This window comes from Excalfactoria chinensis, chromosome 4, assembly GCF_039878825.1.
Source record: "Excalfactoria chinensis isolate bCotChi1 chromosome 4, bCotChi1.hap2, whole genome shotgun sequence".
In the NCBI taxonomy this organism is placed as follows: Eukaryota; Metazoa; Chordata; class Aves; order Galliformes; family Phasianidae; genus Excalfactoria; species Excalfactoria chinensis.
The window spans coordinates 63,132,626-63,156,552 of record NC_092828.1 but is presented as its reverse complement, the minus strand read 5'-3'; the positions used below and the strand labels follow the sequence as shown (position 1 = coordinate 63,156,552).

At 36.0% G+C, this 23,927-nt stretch overlaps 2 protein-coding genes and 1 long non-coding RNA gene across 5 annotated transcripts in view; 1 reads left to right on the top strand and 2 right to left on the bottom strand.

The window, feature by feature from the left end:
- LOC140251292 (uncharacterized) overlaps positions 1 to 535 on the bottom strand; it is a 113,435-nt gene extending 112,900 nt beyond the window's left edge. For both annotated transcript variants that reach the window (XR_011903396.1, XR_011903397.1), the window contains exon 1: positions 401 to 535. This is a non-coding gene — a long non-coding RNA (uncharacterized lncRNA). The remainder of the gene's footprint in view (positions 1 to 400) is intronic.
- LOC140251290 (tripartite motif-containing protein 59-like) lies at positions 407 to 16,801 on the top strand. Of its 2 annotated transcripts, XM_072334863.1 has the most exons (10): positions 407 to 1,328; positions 2,248 to 2,334; positions 2,541 to 2,774; positions 3,617 to 3,639; positions 4,476 to 4,621; positions 5,377 to 5,462; positions 5,552 to 5,653; positions 6,573 to 6,681; positions 7,730 to 8,877; positions 16,260 to 16,801. In XM_072334863.1, exons 1-9 carry the CDS (start codon positions 735 to 737, stop codon positions 7,762 to 7,764), a joined length of 1,416 nt encoding a protein of 471 aa, XP_072190964.1. In that variant the 5' UTR covers positions 407 to 734; the 3' UTR covers positions 7,765 to 8,877; positions 16,260 to 16,801. The 2 variants fall into 2 exon arrangements, with proteins under 2 accessions (XP_072190964.1, XP_072190963.1); XM_072334862.1 differs by lacking the exon at positions 16,260 to 16,801 and having other exon boundaries at positions 529 to 1,328; positions 6,573 to 9,385.
- Positions 11,033 to 23,927, bottom strand: part of DDX60 (DExD/H-box helicase 60) — a 38,800-nt gene continuing 25,905 nt past the window's right edge. The window contains exons 26-38 of the mRNA XM_072334861.1: positions 23,330 to 23,488; positions 22,082 to 22,226; positions 21,494 to 21,646; positions 21,190 to 21,294; positions 20,062 to 20,262; positions 18,901 to 19,005; positions 17,673 to 17,814; positions 16,912 to 17,033; positions 15,913 to 16,060; positions 14,570 to 14,712; positions 13,809 to 13,960; positions 12,376 to 12,438; positions 11,033 to 12,273 (exon numbers count right to left, since the gene is read on the bottom strand). Of these exons, the coding sequence (XP_072190962.1) occupies positions 12,174 to 12,273; positions 12,376 to 12,438; positions 13,809 to 13,960; positions 14,570 to 14,712; positions 15,913 to 16,060; positions 16,912 to 17,033; positions 17,673 to 17,814; positions 18,901 to 19,005; positions 20,062 to 20,262; positions 21,190 to 21,294; positions 21,494 to 21,646; positions 22,082 to 22,226; positions 23,330 to 23,488 (1,738 nt within the window). The 3' untranslated portion in view covers positions 11,033 to 12,173. The remainder of the gene's footprint in view (positions 12,274 to 12,375; positions 12,439 to 13,808; positions 13,961 to 14,569; positions 14,713 to 15,912; positions 16,061 to 16,911; positions 17,034 to 17,672; positions 17,815 to 18,900; positions 19,006 to 20,061; positions 20,263 to 21,189; positions 21,295 to 21,493; positions 21,647 to 22,081; positions 22,227 to 23,329; positions 23,489 to 23,927) is intronic.

Here is a 23,927-nt window from a genome sequence, read left to right as displayed (position 1 = left end):
AAATAGGCACTGTGACCTTCTGCCAGCATGGCTCAACGTTACTGAATAAAACACTACTATTAAAACAAACGTGTGCTTGACCTCATGCCATTGCACTGTACCACCCTGAGTCTGAAAATAACATATTTTCAGTATACCTTGGTTTTCACAAACACTCGTTTTGTGCCATAAAACCACTGACAATCTGGAATTTTAGTTGGGTCCCTCTTGAGTTTAACCAACTTCAAAACATTTGAGGTAGAAAACACTATTATTGAGGCAGAACTTTAGACTGAATGGCTCTAGGAGAAAAACTGACTGTCCAAAAATAAGCTAAACACGACACCAATATGTTAGCATTACCAAAACTCTGAACTTGAGTGACAGTCTTGCAAGTGTAGCTCACAGGTAACTAACTCACCTCACTGCTGTGCAAGGGAAAACATTTCCCTCAACCGCAAATTTCTTTTTCAAGCGCTATTTCCCGCAGACCGAACGCCTCACTGCAGCAGCCAAGGCGAAAACCTCGTGAACGCGACGACTCCCAACATGGCAGGGGCAGCACTAGCGGTCGGCAGGCGTCGCGGGAGAAGGACTCTCGCGAGCGGCCCGAGCCCCGCTCTGTTTGGACGGCGGTCCTGCCAATCTCCTGCCCTACCCCAATCGCCTCCGTGCCCCGCCTCCCCTTTGCCCGGTTTCACTTCCTGGGAAGTTGTCGGTTGCTGCTGGCCGGTGTTACCGTTTTCCCCGGCCGGATGGCGACGGGGCCTGCGGAGCGCGGCTGGAGGCAATGGGGAGAGCCGGGCTCCGCGGAGACGGAGCCGCGGCCCCGATCGCTCGTCTGCTCGTCGCAGATGGAGGCCAGCCTGACGTGCGCCGTCTGCCTGTCCCTCTTCGAGGAGCCTGTGACGCTGCCGCTCTGCTCGCACAACTTCTGCCGGGGCTGCGTACTGGAGTGCTTGGCTTCGGCGGAGGCCTCCCGCTTGCAACAGCAACAGCAGCGGGTCCAGGGGCAGGTCCGCGGCGCGCGGGGGGGGCCGGGGCAGGGACCGGACGGCGACGATGCGGCGGTGACCCGGGTATCGTGCCCGCTGTGCAGGAAACTCTGCCCGCTGCCCCGCGGCGGCGCGGCCGCGCTGCCTGTCAACACCACGCTGGCAGAGGTGGTCAGGCTGTATCGCTCGAACGCGGCCAGGGACGGAAGCAGCTGCCAGAAGCACCCGGGCCGGCTGCTGCAGCTCTACTGCCGGATGTGCCGCCAGGCCGGGTGCGGGCAGTGCGTGTCTGAGGAGCACCAGGGCGTCTTCCACTCCGTCAACCTCATCGACACCGTGTACCAGGAGGAGCAGGTGAGCAGGCTGCTTCCCTCAGGGGAAGCGCGGCCACAAGTATGCAAAAAGAAGCTGATCTTGTTAGGAAGCGGAGGAAGCGCGTGGTTGTTTTTCAGGCGTCTTGCGTGCGTGTTATGAACTAATTGGAAACAGCGATGTAGAAAGAAATGTAGAATTTAACGTTGGACTTAATGGGCATTAACTGTAGGCTGCCGGGCAGTAGCAGAACAGAATTTTTCATTTGCTTTTAGTGATCACCTCTCATTTTAATGAAGCATGTTTTCGTCAGCGGTAAGGGACACTTTGGTTATTAGAAGTTACAGCACTGACTGCTCTTTAAGCCAAGAGCTGCTTTAGTACAGTTTTCCTTCCTGTCACTCTCTCCCATCAGTGCTTGCCTGCCTTTCTGGAAACCAGGGGAGAAAAGCCTCCGTAAGAGGCTGCGTGTGAGATGTTTAGAGATGGTATCGTGTGGGAGGTATAGCAAGGGAGGAAAATAACAATGACAGTGCTCGTTAAAACAAAAAATAACTATGTTATGAACAGCTTTCTATTTTATTAATGTGGGACATTTAAAAAATAAATATTGTACGATTGCTTGTCAAAGCAAAATAAAGTTGTGACAGAAGTGTGTGTGTGCCCTTGGGTGAAGGATTTGTGTGAACAAAAATAAAATAAAGCTTAAGGAGATGTGTTAGATATAAGGCAATCCTGTAGTCATTGTTGCAACTTGAAGATGATGAGCCTGAAAATACTACTTTAGGATAAATAACAAAAGCACGTTTCCCTGTTGCACCAGGAAAGCAGTAAATGTTATTATTGAATCATCCCTTTTGTTTGTATGTTGTATCCCATGATGTGATTCTACACAGTTACTGGAATGTGTTTATTTTATGGAGTTGTTGGAGTCATAGTAACTGTTTCTGTTGCCTTACAGCTGAACTTCTTCAGTAGTCTAAAAGAAATGAGAATACTAAATGAGAAGCTGATGAATGAGATCTCAAGTCCTGCAGATGATACTGATGTGAGTTACATGTGATATTTTTTGTACGTTTATAGCTTCATATAATAGCTTGATGACACCACTTTGGCTCTTGTGATAGGTTAATCACAACACAGAGCATGCTGGTACCTTATGTGTCACGGATACATAATGTTAAGTTAAAAGACATTGCTCTGGTGGTCACTGCTGTTGAATCTCCATCTATTGTTATGTTTTCATGCTTCTAGACGGCGCTGAACAACGAGGCAGAGATCATTGCACTGGCATTTGGAGAAATTTCCAAAACTCTGGAAATAAAGAAACAGCAGTTGACAGAAGATCTTGAAAACCAAAGATGTAAAAAAGAGAAGGAGATACAGATTTGGAAAAAAATGAAAGAAACTCACAAGAAAACCATTGAGAATCTTTTGAACGATTGTGAGAAGCTTGTTCATGAATGTGATCCTCAGCATTTCCTGGAGGTGATGCTTTTTTCTTTTTTCTCTTTTTTTTTTTTTTTAATTTTTTTTTTACACTTGGTATCAGTCATATAGCTGAGCTCAATACTGTGTAGTGCTTGAGGCATTACATGGTGTGATAAAGATTGGATCAGGAAAAGCAAACTTAACAAATGAAAAAATATTTGACTCTTTGCTTCTTTATAAAAGTACTTTCCATTTTAGAAACATTTGAAGAGCTTTCTTTAAAGATTATCAGTGATATTTAGTGAATTCAGAAGATGTTGTTTTCTTTACGTTTAAAGGTGATTGAATTAACATTGACTTTATAGCTTCTGATTTAACCCTTGCATATTAGGCTGACAGCTATGAAGGTCAACCTTCTTCATGCCAGTAGGGAGTTATTTTGATAATCTACCATCAGATGTGCAGTATAGTTTGACAGCTGAAAACTCAAAATACAGCGTATTTAATTCTTAGCATAGCAGTATCTCAAGAGGTTCCTCTCACCAAGAAGTACGAAATAGTCTTTCATTAGAGTATTTACAAGTATCTGAAATGATTAAAGAACTGTTATTCTTTAATCAGTCATTATTCTTATTTCTTATGTAAATGCCTTAATTTGTCTCTGAAATAACTTTTTTTTTTTCCTTAAAATAATATTAAAGGATAAACCACAGTCCAAGAAATATCCTTATTTATTTTATGTTAATAATTATGTCAATAGCTTTATCTCCTATAGTCTTGTGAAATGAAGGTAGGAAGTTTAGTCTCTGAGCTATTTTAATAATGCAGCGTTCTTTTGTGAATTGGAAGAAAATCCTCTAAATACATCTATATCTAATGAACTTTTGTTTTATTTATAGGTGGCCTGTGGCCTGAATACAAGGTACATGCACTTCTTTTCATGCTTTGCTATAATTTTAAGATTGAAAAGTAAGAAGACAGTTACTTTGCACATGCTCAGATGTGTCATTGTTCAGTGAAGAAAGTGTTTGTTAAATGAGGCATTAATGCTTTTTAGACTTTTGGATACTCAGTATTTAGAATTTTAGGAAATCTGTCAAGTTCAGATTGTCTGTGATTACAGAGAATTGGCTCTTTGACCAGCACCAACTATAGGAATTTAAGTGTCAGCCTATTTTTTTGTGTTAAATTAAATTTGAGAACACTGAAGCATGTCTGAAGTTCTTAAATATCCTGTACACCTCTTAAAGAGTATGTCTGAAGATTCCACAGTGAATTCATTTTCTGTTTGCTATGCACATACCTGGCATATTCTTTTTCTAAAAATTCTTAATTACGTTTATTGATTGCTTAGGAAGCCATTGCACAAAGTTTAAGCAGGAGCATTAGAAGTGGAGTTCTTTAGAATGTCTTGTAGCACATGCTAGTTCTGAAGAACCAGTCGAAGTTAGATTCAGACATAATGCGTTAGTGCTAGTTTTAAATCTTTTTACTGAACTAGAGGCACAACGTTTTGCAATTTTCCTTGTGTATCAAACATATTTCAAATGATCTGTAAAGCAGAAGGTTTTAAGTTGAAAAAAAAAAAAAAAGTGGGGAAACTACATTTCACTGAAGATTTATTTTCTAATTTCATTTTACTGATTTATTTTTTTTTAATTTTTTTAATACTTCTTAATTTTTATTAAGCAGCTGTAATCTTCTTGTTGGCATGTAAGCCTTAAGAAACAGGTGTGTGTTTCTTCTTTACTTTTCCAGGATGAAAACTCAGCTTGACCTGATGAGTATAGCATCTAGCTATAAAAAGCCACCAGAGTACACTCAGAAGAAAATGGATATCAAACCTGTGGTTAATGAGATCTTGGCTTTGAAGTTAGTGCCAGTTAATGTAGACATAAATAAAGGTAGGATAGAAGGACTTATTAAAAGTACAAGATTCAGAACTTTCCTGTAGTAATCTGCAACTTGTTGTATTAAAAAAGAATTGGTATGGCAAGAGTATCCAAGAGTTAAGAAAGCATATGAGCAAATGAATGGAAGATAAATTCATCAAGGACTTGCTTCTAAATACACTTTGCAGATGTGCTTTCTCTAGAAAGTCTCTAGTCTGTATTTCTGGAAGATGGGGGAATAATTACTGTAATTTACCCATGCAGTCATTGTTGCAGGTGTCTACAGACATTAACAGATGCTTGTAAGCAGGCATCTTTATGTCACAGAAGTTTAGCCAGGTGTTAGGATTCTGATTACAACTGTATAATTTTATTCTTAATTTGAGTATGTTTAGATACAAAGGAGTCCTTCAGAATATAAAAATAGGAATAAGATATTTATTTATGTATGACTCTTATCATTGCAGCAAAGGTTTCTTGAACTTCTGGGTTTTTTTTGCGTGCCTTTGTCTTTTTTAATATAAGTCCCTTATTAAGTGCCAGTACCTTTCAGATTTTACCTGCAGCCTATATTTCATTGTCCATCACCTTTTCGATTTAAATACATACTGATTTATTTTAAAGATATATAAACTTCATATTAATGCAATATTCTTACTCATTTACAAAAATAGATTGTTTTCAGTTGTAACTTTTTTCTCGCCTGGAAATGATAGCATTATTTCCCATACTTTGTATGCACTCCATGTCTTGTTTGTTTCTGATAGACCTACCTTCTGGAGGAAATGAGAACACAACAGAAAATACTATAAAACAGTGGCAGGACCAGAAGAATATACCCAACTCATTTCTTGTAAGTTGCTGACTATGAGGCAACAACTCTGTATTTTGTTTTTTTGTATCAAAAAAGAAATATAACCTCTGCTGCAAAATGTTTTTCAGCCAGTAGCAGGACAGGACGAATCGCTGACAGACAGTGGTAGGATCTGTACTCGCTTAATGTCAGTGTCAGAAATGCCAGTGTTTCAAAACTTGAGTCACGAGGTATGATTGAGCATCTGTTGTATGGATGGATAACTTATTGTTTGTTATCATACAACTTTCTGCTTGTACTTTTATGCTATCTGCCTTAGATGTTTTGCTTTTGATTGTTGTTTTTGATTTATATTTGTGTATATTTAAATGCTTTCATATACACCTTTATCTTTCTGATACAAATTACCTTCTCTGTTGCCTGTTTGTAGAGGAAATAATTTGCCTGTGTTCTGTTTTCAGAAGATAATAAAAATTCCTTATATTTGGACATCAAGCTGAGTCCAATCTCTCTTTAGCATAATTTCCAATTATCTAGTTATACAGAAAGATATTTTTTTTTCTTTCCACTTAATAGCAGTTACATGTGGGTGGCTCAGTGTCTATTGTTCTATATAGGAAGAAGCTCGTTACAGTTAATGAAGTGTTGCTGGTAGTGAATCACATGATGTTCTGAGAATAATATCGGCAAATGAATTTTTTTCTTTTGTTTCATTATTTTGGAGAACATCCACTTTATAGTTCCATTGCAAACATAATTTAATATGGTTAATTATATCCAGGAGAATACTAAATTGGTTTCAGAAGGTTGTTTTTCATGAGTTTTTAAGAAATTGACAATGTCTAAGCTAGTGTATTTAGCTGTTTCTGGTTTTGGCAGTCACCTGAAATGACTTTTCCCATAGTTCCTTATTTTAATGCTTACTGTGTCATTAGGTTTTCATGCATATCTTGGTCAATTGTTTTTAAGGATTTCTTTTTGTATAAAAAAATTTGTTCAAGTAGCAGCATTGGAAAAACAAATCATAAATACTTTTAGAATATATATTAAAAAAAAAAACCAACTCTCTACATCAAGAGAGTTTTATAACCTCTGCACTCCCAAGTACTCCATTTTGCTTAATAACAGGATATTTTTATGCACTTTTAGGAGCTGCGTTACAAATACTACGTGGAACATCAGAAACTTAATAAAGTCAAGATACAAACTGTACCTGCAAGTAAAAAGTATGAGTTTGTGGCTGCTGAGGCTTTGAAGAGTAAGTCCTCAGGAATTCCTCTTGTATCTTCAACTACCAAAGCAAATAACGTGGATAGAGTAAAAGTGGAAACCCTGTCAAGAGAAGGTGGTATTGATAGGACAAGCTTTCCTGGAACTAGTAATCATTGCATCCCATCCACCAGTACTAAATTGTCTGAAACAAATGATGACTTAAGCTTAGCTCATGAGAGAAGTTCAGAGGAAGCAACCACTCCAGCCTTACCAGAAAACTCTAAAGATCAAGAAATTAAAGAAAATTTGCTAATGCAGTCATCAGCAGTTACAGTATCCAACGAAATGGACACCAAGTCTAGTGTTTCATTTGGCTTAAAGCCACCAGCATCAGTAGCTGTTACTGTTCCAAATTCAAATTTAGATTTTTCTGCTTCTGGTGCATGTAGCAACTCATTACCTAGATTTATTAAAGATGCAGATACATGTTCCTTGAAAGATAGTAAATATTTACCTAAATTTTATCTAGGAAAATGTGATTGTGAAGATAAAGCAGATAACCAGTGTGAAAGCAAATTTAGAAAATGTAGCTCTGTAGCCAAAACTAGAGTTTCTGATGCTACAACAGCTTGTAATTTAGAATCAGTAGGAAGTCAGAAACCAGTTTATTCTTTTTCCTATGGCAGTTCAGAAAGAGAATGTTTAGCAGCATCGGAAGTCAGTGATTCATTTAAGACTTTGTCATTACATTCATTTTTTAACCGATCTGAGAAGACACCTGACCTAAATGTACTATCTCACATGGAAAAAAACACGTCCCTAAAGAAAACTGTAGATGGTACGCTGAAACCATCTGTCGCATGGGAACAAAACACTAATGCCTCAGAGTCCATCACAACTGTACCTAGTGGTACTTCAGAAACCACCACTGCAGCTGGAGTGAATGTTATCTCTGAGTCCTCCCTTCTCCCCAGCAGTTGTGTGTTTTCCTTCAAAAATAACAGTTTTCAGTTACATCCAAATGAAATTGCTGGTGAAGATATTGTCAAAAATACCTCTGATTCACTGACTTCCTCCTCTGTGCTTTTGTCTAGAAATGGTACTGACAAAACCGAAAAAGAAAAAATGAAGTCTCTTGGCAAAGCACCTCTAAATCTAGGAAATTCTGCATATCCAGTGTGTGCAGAGCCTGCTTCTAGACTCAGTCATCGAAAATGTGAAGGCTCTTCTCTTTGTATGAACTTATCTAAGAACATTGGAAGTACAGACATACTTGCTAATATTAATTCTTCTTGTACTCAACCTTTATGTTCAGCAGTCATTCCTATTAACAATGGGAATACATTTTCCACTCAACTTACTACAACAAAACAAGAAATAAAGGTAAAACATCAAGAAAATGAAATTGTTGCTGAAATTGCTGAAAGCAACTATTCCTGTCCCAGGAGGAAAGAAGAGTTTGAGTCTGTGCCATTTCAGCATCCAGCTTGTTCTGCTCCTGAAGCATGCAATGATTTGCCTTCAGTAGGTTCCGTAAGCAATGCCGGAGAAATGTCAAGTGACAGCAATTCTGGCACTGAAAAGCTAAGTCAAACATCAGTGTCTAGTGATACCAGCAGTGCATCAGAATATTTTTCTGTTACAGAAGACAAAGTGTCTGCTAGAAGAAAATCGGAGACATGAAGAGAGTGAAATGGAACAGAACTACACTTACGATAGAATAAAATAAATGCTGCATAACATACTAAACAGTGAGAATATCTGTCATTTTATAGCTGTTCTTTATTATCATCTTACCTGTTAAGGAATGTGTTAGAAACATTGCTGCTTATCAGCAAGTGCAATATACTAAAGTAATTTTTTTTTTCCTTAAAAATGCAAACTGAAAAACAATGAAAAATGTCATATCTCCCTAAAGACTTAAGAATTGACCACATGTGCTGTATCTTTCAGAATACAGACTTTCCACAAAGTGCAGTTTGGTTATTGCAAGTAGCAGGGAGACTGAGATGTCTGCCAAAGCAGGCTCAGTGAAGACTCAGTAGCAGGAAATAATATATTGCTATTTTAGTACAGTAGCACTTGCTCTAGGGTTATGTGGATAGGAGCGTACAGACAGTATCGTTCTGTTGAGCATGGAAGAGCCACGGGGAAATAAAGATTGTAGAAGACATTACTGAAAATCTTTGATCTCCCTTTGACTGTATTCTTTTTTTTATCCATTAAACACAGCATAACAAAGGTACAACTCCTAGTTTAATTTCAATAATTTTATCCATTCGCAATTGACTTGCTACAACATTGTTCTTGGTATGCATGGAAGTATATCAGCCACACTTCTGAAATACTACATTTACAAAAAGTAATTTAATTTTCAGTTCCCTTTGGCTGCGATTTGGAAACTAGTAGATAAATACTAGCTTATTGTTATGATGAGATTATAAGGATATAGCTTTTAAAACAAAATCTCCTTCAAACTTTATGAAACATCAGGAAAAAGGGAAATTGCACTTCTAACTGTAAGTATTAATTATCCAGATCTCATTGATTTTTTTATTATTTATTTTTTTAAATTTTGTTAAACATGATACATGGAGTCAAAATTTGGTCATTTCTAATTTATTCACAATTCATTTTTTGTTTATTCACCGGTTCCCTAATAGATGCATGTGTTTTAGCTGCTAGAAAATATAGGAGGTATTACAATGTTAAGTTAAAGGCCCATTCCAGCAAGAACTGGTGCCAAATCTTACATATGTCAACTGGCAAGTATTACATCATAAATTCTGAAGCAAAGTATTTAATATCCCTCTGAAATCATTGTGTTGGATTTTTTGTTTTTTCTTCCAAAGATTTCCAAGTTCGCGTTTTAACTAAATCTGTCAGGTTTATCCATTTACTTATGACAGAAACTTGGAAATACTTAGAGTTAAATTAATATTTTCTAAACTAGTTTTATTTTGTCTAAATTTCTGGCCTTAGTATTTTGGTGCTAATGAATTCCTCTATTGAATGTGCTGAATAATGGTTCCTAGAATTTTCAGAACTTCCTTATCTTCCTTATCTAAGGAAGATGGCAAAAATTCTTTATTGGTAGCGTTACAATTCTTCATATTCATCCCTTAAGGTTTTTTTCTGTTTTTTCTGTTTTCTCCTGAGAATTGGTCTACTTTTATCTCAAAATACTTGTGTGTTTTTTTCAGAATGCAGAGGAGAAAAGTGTTTAAAATGATATTAAGTTAAATTCCTGTAAGGTAAGGCTGTTGTATGGTGATAATGGCAGTCATGAATGGATCTCACTGTAATGAAAACAGGAGCAATAGAAACATATAAGCACTTACAAAAATTGTTGCTAGAACATATTTCAGAAAATGTGGCATATTTTTTGATTTTTTTATTTTTATTTTTTTTTACATCAACCAAAAAAAATTGTCTATGACAAGGATATTCACAAACCCTGCTGAGTGTCTTCTCTTTACAGTGTTTCATGAGTTTGATTAAAATTAGATACTTTTAGTGGAAGGACATAATTATAAAATGGTAAAGCATATCAACAGACTGTGATTCACTGTTTTCAACCAGATAAATTGTTGATGTGCAGTTTCAGTACAGTCCTGAAACTAACTTTTCAGGCATGGCAAATTATAGTCTGAGTGCTTAAGTGACAGTTTGTAGCTCAGCATGTCGCTTTTACAGGTGAAACAGGGCAGTACTTTTGGATTAACCTTTTACAATAGGTCATAGGAAAATTACAGCCCACATAGGCATTAAATTAATTTTTGATATTTTCAAAAGTTGATTCCTTAGTTACTCAACCACTTTTAATCACTTAAATCACTTTTAGATTTAGTTCTCTTTTGCTATTGAAAGTAAAAAGTAGACTGCTATGACTAACACTTTACGAGACAGTAGTCTTTGGCATAAATTTAATACTCTGTGATACACATTAATCTGTTTTTCATCCATAATTACATGCTTCCTTCTCAAATATGGCTTAATCTGACTTTTGGCCACTGAATTGTGTGCTATCTATAAAGGTTATTCCATCAGGAGGCATGCACATGGCAATATCTAAATAAGTTCAGTTTTACTCTGGTTGTGTAAGACTTGTCTGTGTAGAGCACAGCTTGCCAAATGGTAAAGAGTAAATTTTACCGAGTAAGTGTTTTGTTTTTTTTTTCCACATAGAACTGAATAGGTATCTGCCAGTATATTCTATTCTAGTTCTAATTTTATTTCACAGACTTAGAAGGAAAACTTCAGTCAGTTAACAGTAGCTCAGCAGCACTACCTGTCTACATAGTTTTTCCTCTCAATATTTCCCATGCAACAGATTGTACTTGAGAATTTAGTGTTGTTTAGAGAGATTTCAAGTAAAAAAAATTATCAGTGCTAAACTGATGAACACCAGCGCTAGTTAATTTAAAGAAAAGGGATTGTTCTCTTAATATATATGTTTTAATTACTATTTGATAGAGAATAACTTCCACCAGTTCCTTGGTCATTGTAGAGGTTGTAAATGCTCCCATTCTGGAGGTGCTCAAGGCTAGGTTGGATGGGGCTGTGAGCAAACTCATTTAGAGGGAGGTGTCCCTGCCTATCGCAAGGGGGTTGGAACAACAGGGTCTTAAATGGCTCTTGCAACCCAAACCATTTTATCATTCTGTGGCAATGAGGGATGCTATCAAGGCCTAATTACCACTCTGAACAGTGAGTGTATGTATATATATGCACAGCTATATATTATAGGAAATAGGAAACATTTTAGTCAGCTTTTGTTGCAAAGAACTTTGTCAAGTAGTATGCTAATTCTGCCTTTGATCTTTCTTAATTTAAGAGTTCAACAGGTGAAAAATGAGGCAATTTAATGTATGGTTGGAGCATTTTATTAAACTTCATTTTTATACAAACGTTCGTTATACTAAAAGTTTTGTAGCCTACAGCTGCAGTCAGAGTTAAGAGCTTTCATAAAGTTTCATGAAGGTACTACTTATTAAAACATTGTAAAATAATCAGAATTAAATTACTTTTATTTTCATTTCCAGAGAAATGAGCTGGAAGTTTCCAGTGCTGTTCTACTTACAGCTAGTGAGATTAGCTACTCTGAATTCTTACATTTGTTCAACATATTTGAGGGATGTCTTAAAATAAATCACTGCTTTCAAAAAAAATCTGAGATACCACAATGTGCAATTACTTACTTTTGAAATATATTAAAAGCAGTAATTTAATTGACATTAGAATTACTAAAAACATTAATGTGACAAGATTAATTTTCTGTGGTAATCTGTCATTCCTGATACTGGGTTTTACTAAAATTTTATAATGAAATACATCTGAACATTCAGTCACTTTCTAATTTAAAAGATAGTTGATCACACATCAGGTATATATGGTAAGAGTATTACGTAGTACTAGTTTTTTGGTTTGGGTTCTTTGATTTTTGTTGGTTGGTTTTTTGTGGTTATTTCTGTGTGTTACACTCTGCCCCAGACATGTAGTTAACACGCTCTTAATCATCCACTGTAACCAAAATACTTAGACTGCATTCAGTTTACTTTGGTAGACTTCTCCTAGTTTTTGAAATGCCAGTAGAACACGATCGTTCGGATCATCGCACAGTTCACTCAGTGATGTGCTATTTTTTACAAAAAGAAAAAAAAAAATATTACACTTGTAAGTGTTTGTTGGTTTGTTTTTTGAGATAGTAAATATTGAAAGCACAAGTTGATCATCATACCTTATGGCCTGAATGAGGAGTACAAAATCCTTGAGGAGGTAGTATGCATCTCCTTCATTTAACCTGAAAAAGAAAAAAAAATATCATCCTACTGCCTTGTTAAAGCCTGCCAAGTAAATTGAGATGCAAAGAATGTATTGCATGGCCTCAAATTCAGATACACTAGTTCAGTGGAATTACTGTAGAGTAACCGTAAGCTCAGTAAATAATACTGCTATGGAGGCACGTGCTTCTATCGTTGTACCAGGCTGTCATGACTCATCACTCATGGTTGGAAAATAAATTTGTTAATATTGGGAACGTAGTTTCAGTTTCATGAACAACTAAGCTGTCCAAAACTGAACAGGAAGGCTATTTGCTTCAGATGAAACTGCTGACTTAACTGAGCAGGAGACAGAGGAGAGTGGCTTTCCACTAATGTCTAAGATACTATAATTTACAAAGATGATCACTACTTGGTGGAATGCAGCTTAATAAATCTCAGTTCCTAGTCATTATGAATATCATATGAGTATATAATGTATTTTCTTGTCTTTTGATAATGTGGCATTCATGCCAAACTTGTACGAAGGTCAGTTCATGGAATACATACTGCCCCATTGTCTCAGGAAGCAGAAAGAGGAGGTATTCCAAAAAAGAAGCTGATAGGCTTTGAGAATGAGGAAAGGGAGAAATCTTGATCTTAAACAGATTTGTATGTTTTTTTAAAAATAAACTAAATTTATTAAAAAAAAGGAAAAAAAAAAAAAAAGAAAACCTCCAGTTTTGGAAATGCTAGAGTAGAGCATAAGTGATCCAGGAGGAAAGAGGAGATTAAAACGGCATGTACCAGAGCTTTACACATGGAAGTATGATGATATACTGTAAAGGCTGACTAGTTTGGGGTCTGGGGTGTGTCATTTGTTTTTCATTTGGTTGCAGAGAGCTGTAAGAGACGTTATTGTTTTTCCTTTAAGGAGAGAGAATAATAGAATTGAGTTGAAAGGGCAAGCTGCCAGATGCTCAAAGAAGGTTAAGAAAGGAGAAAGTGGTGAAGGAATAGTGATACTAACTTTGAATCATTAGCAAGTTTTGCCTTGGTAAAGTAAAAGATGGACTTCTATAATTATGATCTTCCTCTGCACCAGTTTGTGGTTTTGATCAAGAAGTAGTTTGATTAAACTGGCATAATTTCAAGATAACCTATTGCTTAAGTAAAGACTTTGCGTTTATATTACTGTTTTGAAAATCCAACTGGCACTATACAGCCTTTGTCATTAGAATTTATTGTTATATGTTTTTTGTATTCATTGTAATGTTCAACTGTAATTGTATTTAACATACATTCCATTCCTAAATTCCAGAAAGAGAAGGCTTTAAAAGCAAAAAGATGTACTTAGTAGCATTGCTTTTAATGCAGTATGTTTTACTATATTAAAGGTGGTAGTGCATACCAGTTATCAGTTGCCAAGGCAATCAAGGAGCCATGCTTAAAAAAGTCTAATGCGTATGCATTGAGTGGCCTGTTTCTTCCTTGATTATCATACTTCTTCAAATAAAGCAGAGGGCAGTTTGTGGCATTAATTCCAAGGGAGCGTAGTACAGCCTGGAAAAAAAAAAAAAAAAAAAGAATTAGAATTACCGTAGTAATTCTATTTTTCTTATTCTAATCAGAATCGTGAATTCTGTGATAACTCCCTAATGCTGCCAGACATGTAGAAAGGCACTGCAAAATGCAATTTGACAGCAAACGTACTGATTTATATTACAGTTTACCTAGTGCGTGTTATCTCACAATCACTAAACAAATATAGAAGGAAATGGTCCATGCAATAATGTATGCCTTACTAAGCATCTTGAAACTACTACATGATTGAGTTTATTTAGAAAAAAAAAAAAAAGTGGAAAAAAAGAAATAGAAAAATGGCTTGAAGCTGAACTTTCTATAAACTTTGAGAGCTTCACTTGACAGCCAAAAGAACCTAGATCTTCCAAGAAAGCAAACTGCAGTTTTATTTTTTCTACACCCATGTGTTTTGTGTTTCATTGCATTGTTATAATTTGGTGTTAATCAGTGCTGGTTCTTTTTGAGACTGTAATTTGTTTTTTCTCAAGAGAAATCCTTGAGGCCTTCATGCTGGACAGTGGGAACAAGATGGTAAATATTTTTATTAACAGGCAATCAAGTTATGCCCCTTGTGAAACAGTAACTTACTTTATTAATGTTCTCCCCGTGAAATAGATCGTCATCAACCACTCCAGATAAACATGCAAAAGGTGAGACAGCAGATATGCGTTTGGTGTTGTCCATCAAGTAAGATGCTAGTTCAGAGCCATGCCATTTTTCAGATCTAAAATCTAGATGGAAAGTTTCAAACACAACAATGGCTACAATACAGATGCAGGCTAAATTCCAGCAATGAATTTTAAAATAAGAAAGTTTCAGTTTTATCAGCTAAGGATAGTAATTATAGTTAATCTTCTAAACTTAAATTCTTCATTATGTTGGTTTATTTTGTTCTTGAAAGGTTCTAAGCAATTAATTGCAGTTATAAAATAAATAACAGCCAAAACAATGCTACCAGTAGTAGACTTCTTTTAGTTACAGGTTTTATTGTATCACGTGTTAAAGAAAAACAGCTTAAATAGAAACTTCTTCATTCCAAATGGCTAACAATAATTTTAATCAGTGTACTGCAACCTTTTCTGCTTTTTGTGATGGTCAATATGCTCTTGTTACACTCTCTACCATTCAAAAAAAAAAATGCAGCAGTTTCACACTGTATTTTATTTGCAGCATCGCTCCAAAGTTGGTTGAGTACAAAAGTCTCTTCTGCCTCTTGAACTTCAGGACACTGTTTGATCTTGCATTTGTTTTTCTATAGATCTAAGTTTTTATTACTTTCTCTTAAAATGAAACGGCTTCAGCAATAAAGGGAGAGTGCAACTGAGCATGAATGTTAGCTCTTTCATTTTTACGAGAAACTTTACCATGTAGATAGACGAGTAAATTCGGTTTCTATGGCTCACATCCTGAAGTAGTATTTACAACACTAAAATACTCTAATTTGGGGCACTAATTTTATAAACTAATTTTAATAATGGCTTTTCATATTCCTTTAATCACTGGACAGCACTTAGTGGCTTAATTAACTTATTCAACACATAGTACAGTGTTCTTTAATTGTTACTTCAATCTTAAGGCTGTTCAGAGAGAGTTTAACATTCTTAAGACTGAAAGCTATTCAAGTATCACAAGCATTTCAGGATCTGCTAAAGCATTCATTATTAGATAAAAAGGCTTAGAATAAATTTTAAATTAATTCCTTCAGATATTTCTTCTATGAGTTAGTAGAACAAAAGCAAATGAAGTGATTTTTTTTTTCCCTGTGCAAAATTTCTGCCATATACTGTGTAACGAGTGCAACAGAAACAAAACAGAAACGGTATGTCTTTATTAATATGTCTGAATTCACCATTTTTTCTTTACAAAATAATAATTTATCTTTCCTAATAAATGCATAATCATCATATGTGAAATTATTTTTCATTTCCTACCTGTCCTTGACAGTGGAAGTCTGTATTCTTCTTCCATATCTGCCAGCTTAGCTGTTGTCATAAGAAAATGAGCAAAGTTTTCCTCAACTTTGGTGTTGTATTCATTTACAGCATCTGCAAAGTCTTCTGGCAGATCTTCTAGAAAGACCTGAAATAGCGTGCATGTAAGGCCTTAATTTAGGTAATTTTGTGGTGTGTGAACACCAAAGTTAGAGAGGAAAACAGGAGGAGGAGGTGCTCCATGCACTGGAACAGGTGATTCTTTACACTGTAGAAGAAACAGCAGTGAAGCAGGTATTTCAATGCAGCCCACTGATACAACAGATGAGCATGTATTTCCCCTCCAGCTTGTGGAAAAGTTCATGCCAGAGCTGATATCCACACTTCAGCCTGTGGAGGACCCCACAGTATTGCAGTTTATTTCCTGGAAGAACTGTGGCCTGCAGAGACCTCATGGTGGAGCACGTTTATGCAGAAGGACTGCAGCTTGCAGAAATAACAAATGCTGGAGCAGGGATAAAAGGTGAGGAGGAAGGAATGACAGAATACATAGGAACTGACCTCAATCCTTTGTTTCATGTTTGTCTTGGGTCAGGGGGAGTAGAGTAGTTTGGAATGAAGAGGTGGAGTTGAATTTGGGAAAACTAAGTGAGGAAGAGAAAGGTGGGTGGTTGTTTTTGTTATGTTTTGTTTTTTGTCTAACACCCAAATCTGTTTTATGTGGCAATAAAATTATTTAATTTTCCACAAGCTAAGGCTGTTTTGCCCATAATGGTAACTAGGTAAACAAACACCTTGTTTTTGTCTTTGCTTATTAACTTTTCCACCTTATTTTCTTACACAGTCCTGTCATAAAGAAATAATGAAGGAACAGTTGGAGGAGGCAGATGGCTGCTCACTCATCAAACTACTGAACATCCATCCTGACAGTAGTCTGTTAAATTTAAATGAAATCATAGTGGCAGTACACAATGTAAGTTAGAGCAGTGGTTTCTCTACCTTGGACTGGTAAAATGTGTGTTTAAATGCCTTTGAACAGGCTGGAAGATGTCTTCTCCCAAACAGATTTGCTAGAACGAGCACTAGCTTTTCTAGGACTTCTTCTGAAAAATCAGTTGAGCCTGTATCAAAACAGAAAGCACACAGGTTATGTATGGAAACTTACCCCCTCAAAAAAAAATTCTTTAAAATAACTTACATTCAGGAGTTTCCTTCTCAGTTGGAATACTGAGTCAATAATCAAGAGAGTTTATTGCAAAACTACACTGGATAAACAATAAAAAGCTTCCATTAGATAATTAAACAGTCATATCTGCAAATTGATACTGCATGTACACACGTTGCATCTTAGTGCACAAAACAGATTTTGCTCACGTAACAAGACAGTAGTATTACTACTTTTTTTTAATTTGTTTATATCCAAAGAAGTCATAAGTGTCATTTGATATGTAACATTATAAACTTGCTCTGGAGACAGAATTAATTTTTTCTAGAATAAATGGACTTTTTAAATTGTCCATTCTTCTTTCTTACAGCATTCTATAAACAGTAAATTTATGTTTATTGTATTAGCATTGCTTTGTGTGTGTTTTCTCTAGAGATGCAAGTGCATGCAGAGTGTGTACAGGCAGAAGCCAACATGGGGATGAAAGCTGGGCAAGCAAAAGGTAGGAGTAGCAAGGAGGCACACAAAGTCTCAAAACCTTTAGGGTTACTGAGCCTTATGCTGACATAATTAAGATGCATGAAGTATTATTTACCTTCTGTAATTGGCTGGCACAGTTTGTGGAATAAACCTTTCACAAGAAAACTCACTAAGACAAAATTTGAGGGTTCATGATAGTGTAAGTGTGTCACAAGTCCAGCAAAACCCATGGGGTTACCTTCTTGGTCCAAGTAGCCCTGTTTAATGTAAGAGCAAAGTAAGTTCAGTTGTGAATTTCCATTTGACAAAAAAACAAAAGGGTGGCATTTAAATGAATAGTCGTTCAACCCAATGCATGGGTTGAACAACCTGTTCAGCTTCCATTTAAAGCCAAAACTGTGTCATCACTGGAAAACAACGTACCAAACATTTGAGTATTTCTATGGAAGGTCCTTATCACCTATGCATAAATATTGACTATATAGTTTTAGTACCAGCGTAGATCATGTTGCAAATGAAAAGCACATATTGTCACAAAAATGATATTTGATGCAAATGTCATTCAAAAAAGATTAATTCAAGTTTCTGATAAGATGAAAGCACAGCAAGCAATGATCTGTCGGGTATATTGTGCAGCATGTTAAGGTGCTAAGAGTATATACAATTTTTAAAAACTGGGTAAGCTCATGGAATAGAACTCCATTAAAGGCTATAAATTCTGGGACACCTCTCCTGCCATCACACCCTGTAAGGAAGTGAGGAACATGTAGAAAACTACATTTTTACAGTTGTTGACATTTCTTTGGTTGGGTTTTTTTTCCCCCCACTCTTCCCTAGGAAAGTATGGGAGACGGTATACTGTGTACCTGGGCCTGGTTTTGACCAGTTTTTATGTCAACTGTATCTGTCTTTTTGGAAATGTTGTATATGTCTCCTGTACACTAACTTCAGATGTATCAGGGGAGTCCCTATCTTCTTGATTCCCCCACTTGAAGTATATGTAAGCACTGATAAGATCCCTCTTAGTCTTCTCCTTTCCAGACTACAACTCTCTCAACTTCTCCTGATAAGGAGAGGTTCTGGCTCCTATTGTCTTTGTGACCCTCTGCTAAACTTTCTCCGGTAGTTTTCTGTCATTCTTGAGATAGGGAACCCTGAAATTAAAATGCATGGCTCTTAAATGAAAGGGAACTAACACAGAAGTTCTTAAAAATATTATGCGATTTAATTAATATAATTATTAATAATCTTAATATTATAATTATAATAATTAATAATATAGATTTAATAAAAACACACCTGCATTTACACGCAAGCAATAACCTGAATGGGTTAAAACCTACCTCTTTGATAAGAAACTGCAAAGAAAACATAAAATAAATTTTTAATAATTCTGCATATCTTTCTTTCTTGAATGACATCAGTGAGTGCTTCAGCACTGACAATGCCTAAACAAAAACAGACAAAACAAAAGATTAGAAAGGTAAGGAAACATCTGCATTGCAAACAAATTTAAGATCCAGCCTTTCTACTTTGTCCTATCGATTGGTTTTCAGGATAGAAACTCCAGACAGAAGATAATGTTGTTTTTTTGTTAAGCATTTGTTCAGACTGTATGCCTAATTCCTGGAAAGGCTTGCAAAAACATCCATTCTCCATATCTGTCAGATTTGTGCATGTTTTTGTATATTTATGCTGACATTGGTAAAGTTGAATTGCGTGAAATTTGCATACAGATGAGGATTTAAGCACATATTTACATAAAAAAGCTAAATCCACTATGTTTTGAATTCACATTATTTACACTTCAATACCATTTTTAACACAGAAATTTACCAATTTACTTCATTATCTTAAGAAGCCGAGCCTACTGATGTTTGAATTCCTTGAGTCCTTGAAAATATCTACATGCTGAAATAGATCTTGAAAAAGCAGATCAGCTGGGGGGTATGAGTATCAGAATAATTATTACAAGAGGAGGTCTCTGAAATATAGATAATCATGGTAATGGATTTTTTACTTAAATCATGACATTAAATGCCAAGAGTAATAGTTCTTGATTCCAGTGTTACTATGCTGATTTCAACAAGTGAGTAATACACACAGCTTTCTCAATGTTTCATCTGAGGTCTGATATCATTGCTCCCTCTTTCCTAAGGGAACATATGTTCACATCTTATCCTCAAACAAAGCTGGAAATATTGGAAGATATTCTGATTCTCCAATGAAGTGTTAGTATTGTATAGAACAAGAGTCAACATGCATGCCCAATTCTAGCATTCCTTCTGATGATTAAGATTATTGTCAAGAATAAGTGCATGAAAAATGGATAGTGCGATACCATAGAGAAGATGATACAGGTACTAGAAGCTGTATAGCAGAGTATGACATTATTTTCAAGACAGACTGCTTACTTATGAAATGCATAACGTTCTGCTCATGTTAAGGAGATATTATAATTTAAATTAACTCAGAAATGCTAATATTAAGAAAAAATATGAAACCTTTGCTTTGGCATCCATTTTGTCATCAGCCTTTGCAGCCAACAGCATGAGTCTCAGTATTAAGGAAATAGTCAGAGGAAACTGGCCTTTTAATTGAGGTACATTGGACTTGATAAGTCTTTCAACCTTAGGCAGTGGAATATCATAGAAGAACACATTTCCAATCATATCTTGTCCCCGTCTTCCAGCACGTCCTGACATCTAAGAATATAATGCTCATACTGTTATTAAAATAATAACATTATTCAAATGAAGAGGCTTCAGTATAACTGTAGAGCAGACAATGTGAATAAGGATTAAAAGGAGTCTAGCTAAGGGTGAACTATCTTGCTTCATTCATCCCTTCTTGGTCAGGTCTATTGTACCAGGCCTGTACTGGTACATGCCTCTTGTACCTGATGATGTAATGAAGCAGGAGTCACATTTGTGTACAGCAGAAGGGAGACGCACATGGTTCTTTATACTGCACAGATCCACTCTCTCTTTGCATTATCTGCCAGCTGATGCTTTCAGCTGCATTAGGCTGCTGTGATTCTGAGCCAGAGGCAAACCAGAAGTACTTGATGAAAATGGAGGCTTGAAAAGTAGCAGAAGAGCAGGAAACGGGCTAATGAGGAGTCTAAAGCCTATCCACTAAACTGTCAATTAGTTGGAGGCAAATGCATTACTGCATTTGCACAGTGCATTCCAAGATGGAATTAACTCAAAGGTCCCAATTAGTTCAGTCAGGGCTCTTTATTTTCATCTCTGTATCCCCACTGAGTGTTCTTATAGCAATTGTTTTTACAGATTTGTAGGAAATGGCTAGAACAAAATAATCTTTGTCTGTGATGTCTCTTGTAAATGAAAAGCAAATCTATTTGTTAATCTATTTAATTTACAGAGCAATTACAATACTTCTGTTAGTGAAATAAGCCTTTTGACTAAATGTTGTTTGTGGGCCATCAGTTCTGATACATAAGTAAAATCATGCTAGCTAAAATTATTTTTGTCACCACAGTCAACAGCTAAAATTCAGAACAAATCCAGAAGTATATGCAAAATAAAAGACATTTTCTGAATTTGTGTGATGACAGCTGTGCATCTACTGTTCTTGTAATATAAATAGCAGACGTTCTATACACATACCTGCCTGTAATTTAGCGCATCTAAAAAGACAGAATCTTCAGCGAAGACAACAGATCTACATGGCATGTTGATCCCTAGAGCAAGTGTTGAAGTAGCTGTGACTACCTATAAAATAATAAACACAAGTACATCTGTGAGAAATGGCAATATCACTTTTTTTTTGAGATCTGTAATGTTCACTACATCAACAGTCAACGCAATGTATTTTAACACCGATGATACACTACACTTTTCTTTACATATATGGAGAACTAAAGCTTAATAAATAAATAAATAAACCCAAAATTAATCTTGATTTTCCAACCTTGATGTATCCCATCCTAAAAAGCATCTCCACTGTTTGTCTCTCCCTCATGGCCATAGCTCCGTGATGATAGCCAATGCCCCTCCGTGCCAGCATTACTTGCAGATAACCTTTTCTCTGAAACCTAAGTCGGTAAAAAATCTTCCTCAAAGTCTACAAGTAAAAAAAGTGTTAAGCATTAATCATAACCAAATGTTGCCAATGAAAATAAAATAAATCTCTTAGCTATTTAAGTCCAAGCACTTAGTAAGGCATTGGAAGAGGCAGCCCAGGGAACCGGTAGAGTCACCGTCCTTGAGGGTTTTCAGGAATTATGTACAAGTGGCTCTTAGGGACATTGTGTAATGGGCATGGTGGTGATGAGTTGACAGCTGGCAGAATGAAAATTTCTCCATACATCTTAGAATTATCTAAGATTGAGACCTGGAATCAGATTCAGAATATTTCATGAAGGTAGTGAGTATTGTTACAAATAACAATTGCATACTTACTAAATACACTTTATATATAATTTGTTTTGTTTTGCACAAATCCAAGCATTTTAAAAACATAGAGAGCCAGAAGTGGTACTATAAGTCAATTACTTACATCTTCACCCACTGCTTTAGGATCAGCATAAGTACACGTAGAAGGAACTGCAGTAAGCTTGTTAAGTCTTTCCTGTAGCTGTTTTCTCGTAGCATAAAGCATCACCATGCTTTCCATTTTACTAGATTTCACCTTTTTGGTATCACTGTATAAAATACAGTTTAAAAGATTATTTAACATATATGCTTCTGTTTTAATATATACTTTAATATATACTTTGGGTTCTTAAAAATGCAGATGTGTTCTCTTTTGAACTGTAGGCTCAAACATGTAGGTAGATCTGTTAATGTAAATTTAATGATAATGCTATCATCTCCATTTTAACTTGGCTGGTATGCAAAACAGCAAATAGTTCTGGGTGAAGGATAGAGAAGGAATTGTGGTGATTTAAAAAAAAAAAAAATGAAGGAAGATGAAAACAGCAACTAGAAATACCTTGCTTAGAAAATTAGTAAGTTAACAATATTGCACAGTAGAAAAATTCAGCATCAAAAAGAAATGTGATCAGTTTACTGCAAATAATTACATGGACTGTAAAGATCTGGGAAAGGATTTGAAGAGAAGAAGGAAACTAGAAGCAGACTTTCAAGCTACTAAGTGAATGTCTAGATTCATACTGGATTTGTCAAGTTCTAACTCATTACTATTAAAGTCAGCCAACTTCATTCTTTCATGCTATTATGTTTGTGGAGTATGCTGAAAATTATCAGCATTAGGAGGGAAAAACAGTAGTGTTTTATGTTCTTGACAAACCTGATAACTATAGGTATGTTTAATTGCCAAATGTCTTTAGAAATTTACACCCAATGATCAGAAAACTACAAAAAGTTGAAGGCTAAGGCAAATACATGATATAATCAAAGCAAAATGCTGTCACATTTTCGAAGAACATTTCATTAGTCAGGCCTACCCACAAAGATTCACCACCATAACCAGACATGGTGAAATTAAGCTAAGAATATATTCTTCCACCATGGCTGACCTCATATATTCAAGTTTCTTCCTCATCCTCGTGCTGTAGCTCTAGCACTTTATCCTGTGTCAGCCACACTGTTATTTCCTTTCTACCTGTCTATACACTAGGCACTGCTAATTAATAACCACCATGCAGCTGCTCTTACCATGTAGGTTGCTAAAGTAACTGCAGCTGGCTGCTGTAAGGTACATTTCCTAGAAACAACTTACCACAAAATTTTTACTCTGTTGTAATGCATAAGCTTTATAATAGTATATAGTTCTAATACTTACATAGACTCAAATTTCATTAGCGCTTTATTCACTTTTCTCAGTTTGGTCTTTATATCTTCTTTTTCCCTTTCCATTTTAGGGTCATGTTTATTGCCTTGTTTTTCCACCAAATTCAGGAAGACATCCCTGGCTGCCATTTCCACTGAACCTAAGCGAAACCTTAAAGCAGTATACATCAGTAAGGACAAGTCCAGTAGAACTCTTTATTTGTGTTTTTAATGAACACTGTTACAATAATACTCAGTGAGACTTATTACCCAACTACAGTTAATTGTAATAATTAGAAGCACATAACCATTTTATCCTCAAATCACAGAACCTTAGAATGCCCTGGGTTGAAAAGATCATCTGGTTTCAACACCCATGCTGTGGGCAGGATCACCAATTACTAGACCAGGGAGCTACATCATAGCCCACGTTCACTTTCATGCTGCATTTATTTCAAATGCGAGTGATCATATATAAAATGATTCTGCCAGTTAATTATTTGCAGAAAGCATACTCAATCCTGCCTTTTCCTAAGTTGGACACATGGACATACATATAAATCAGACTGTACCTTAAATTGTTTTAATCCTTCTCAACTAACCAGTTGAAA

Coding starts and splice junctions, on each gene's coding strand:
- LOC140251290 (XM_072334862.1), top strand. CDS start 735: ATGGCGACGGGGCCTGCGGAGCGCGGCTGGAGGCAATGGGGAGAGCCG. Junction 1,329..2,247: donor CCGTGTACCAGGAGGAGCAG/GTGAGCAGGCTG, acceptor GTTGCCTTACAG/CTGAACTTCTTCAGTAGTCT. Junction 5,463..5,551: donor ATATACCCAACTCATTTCTT/GTAAGTTGCTGA, acceptor AATGTTTTTCAG/CCAGTAGCAGGACAGGACGA.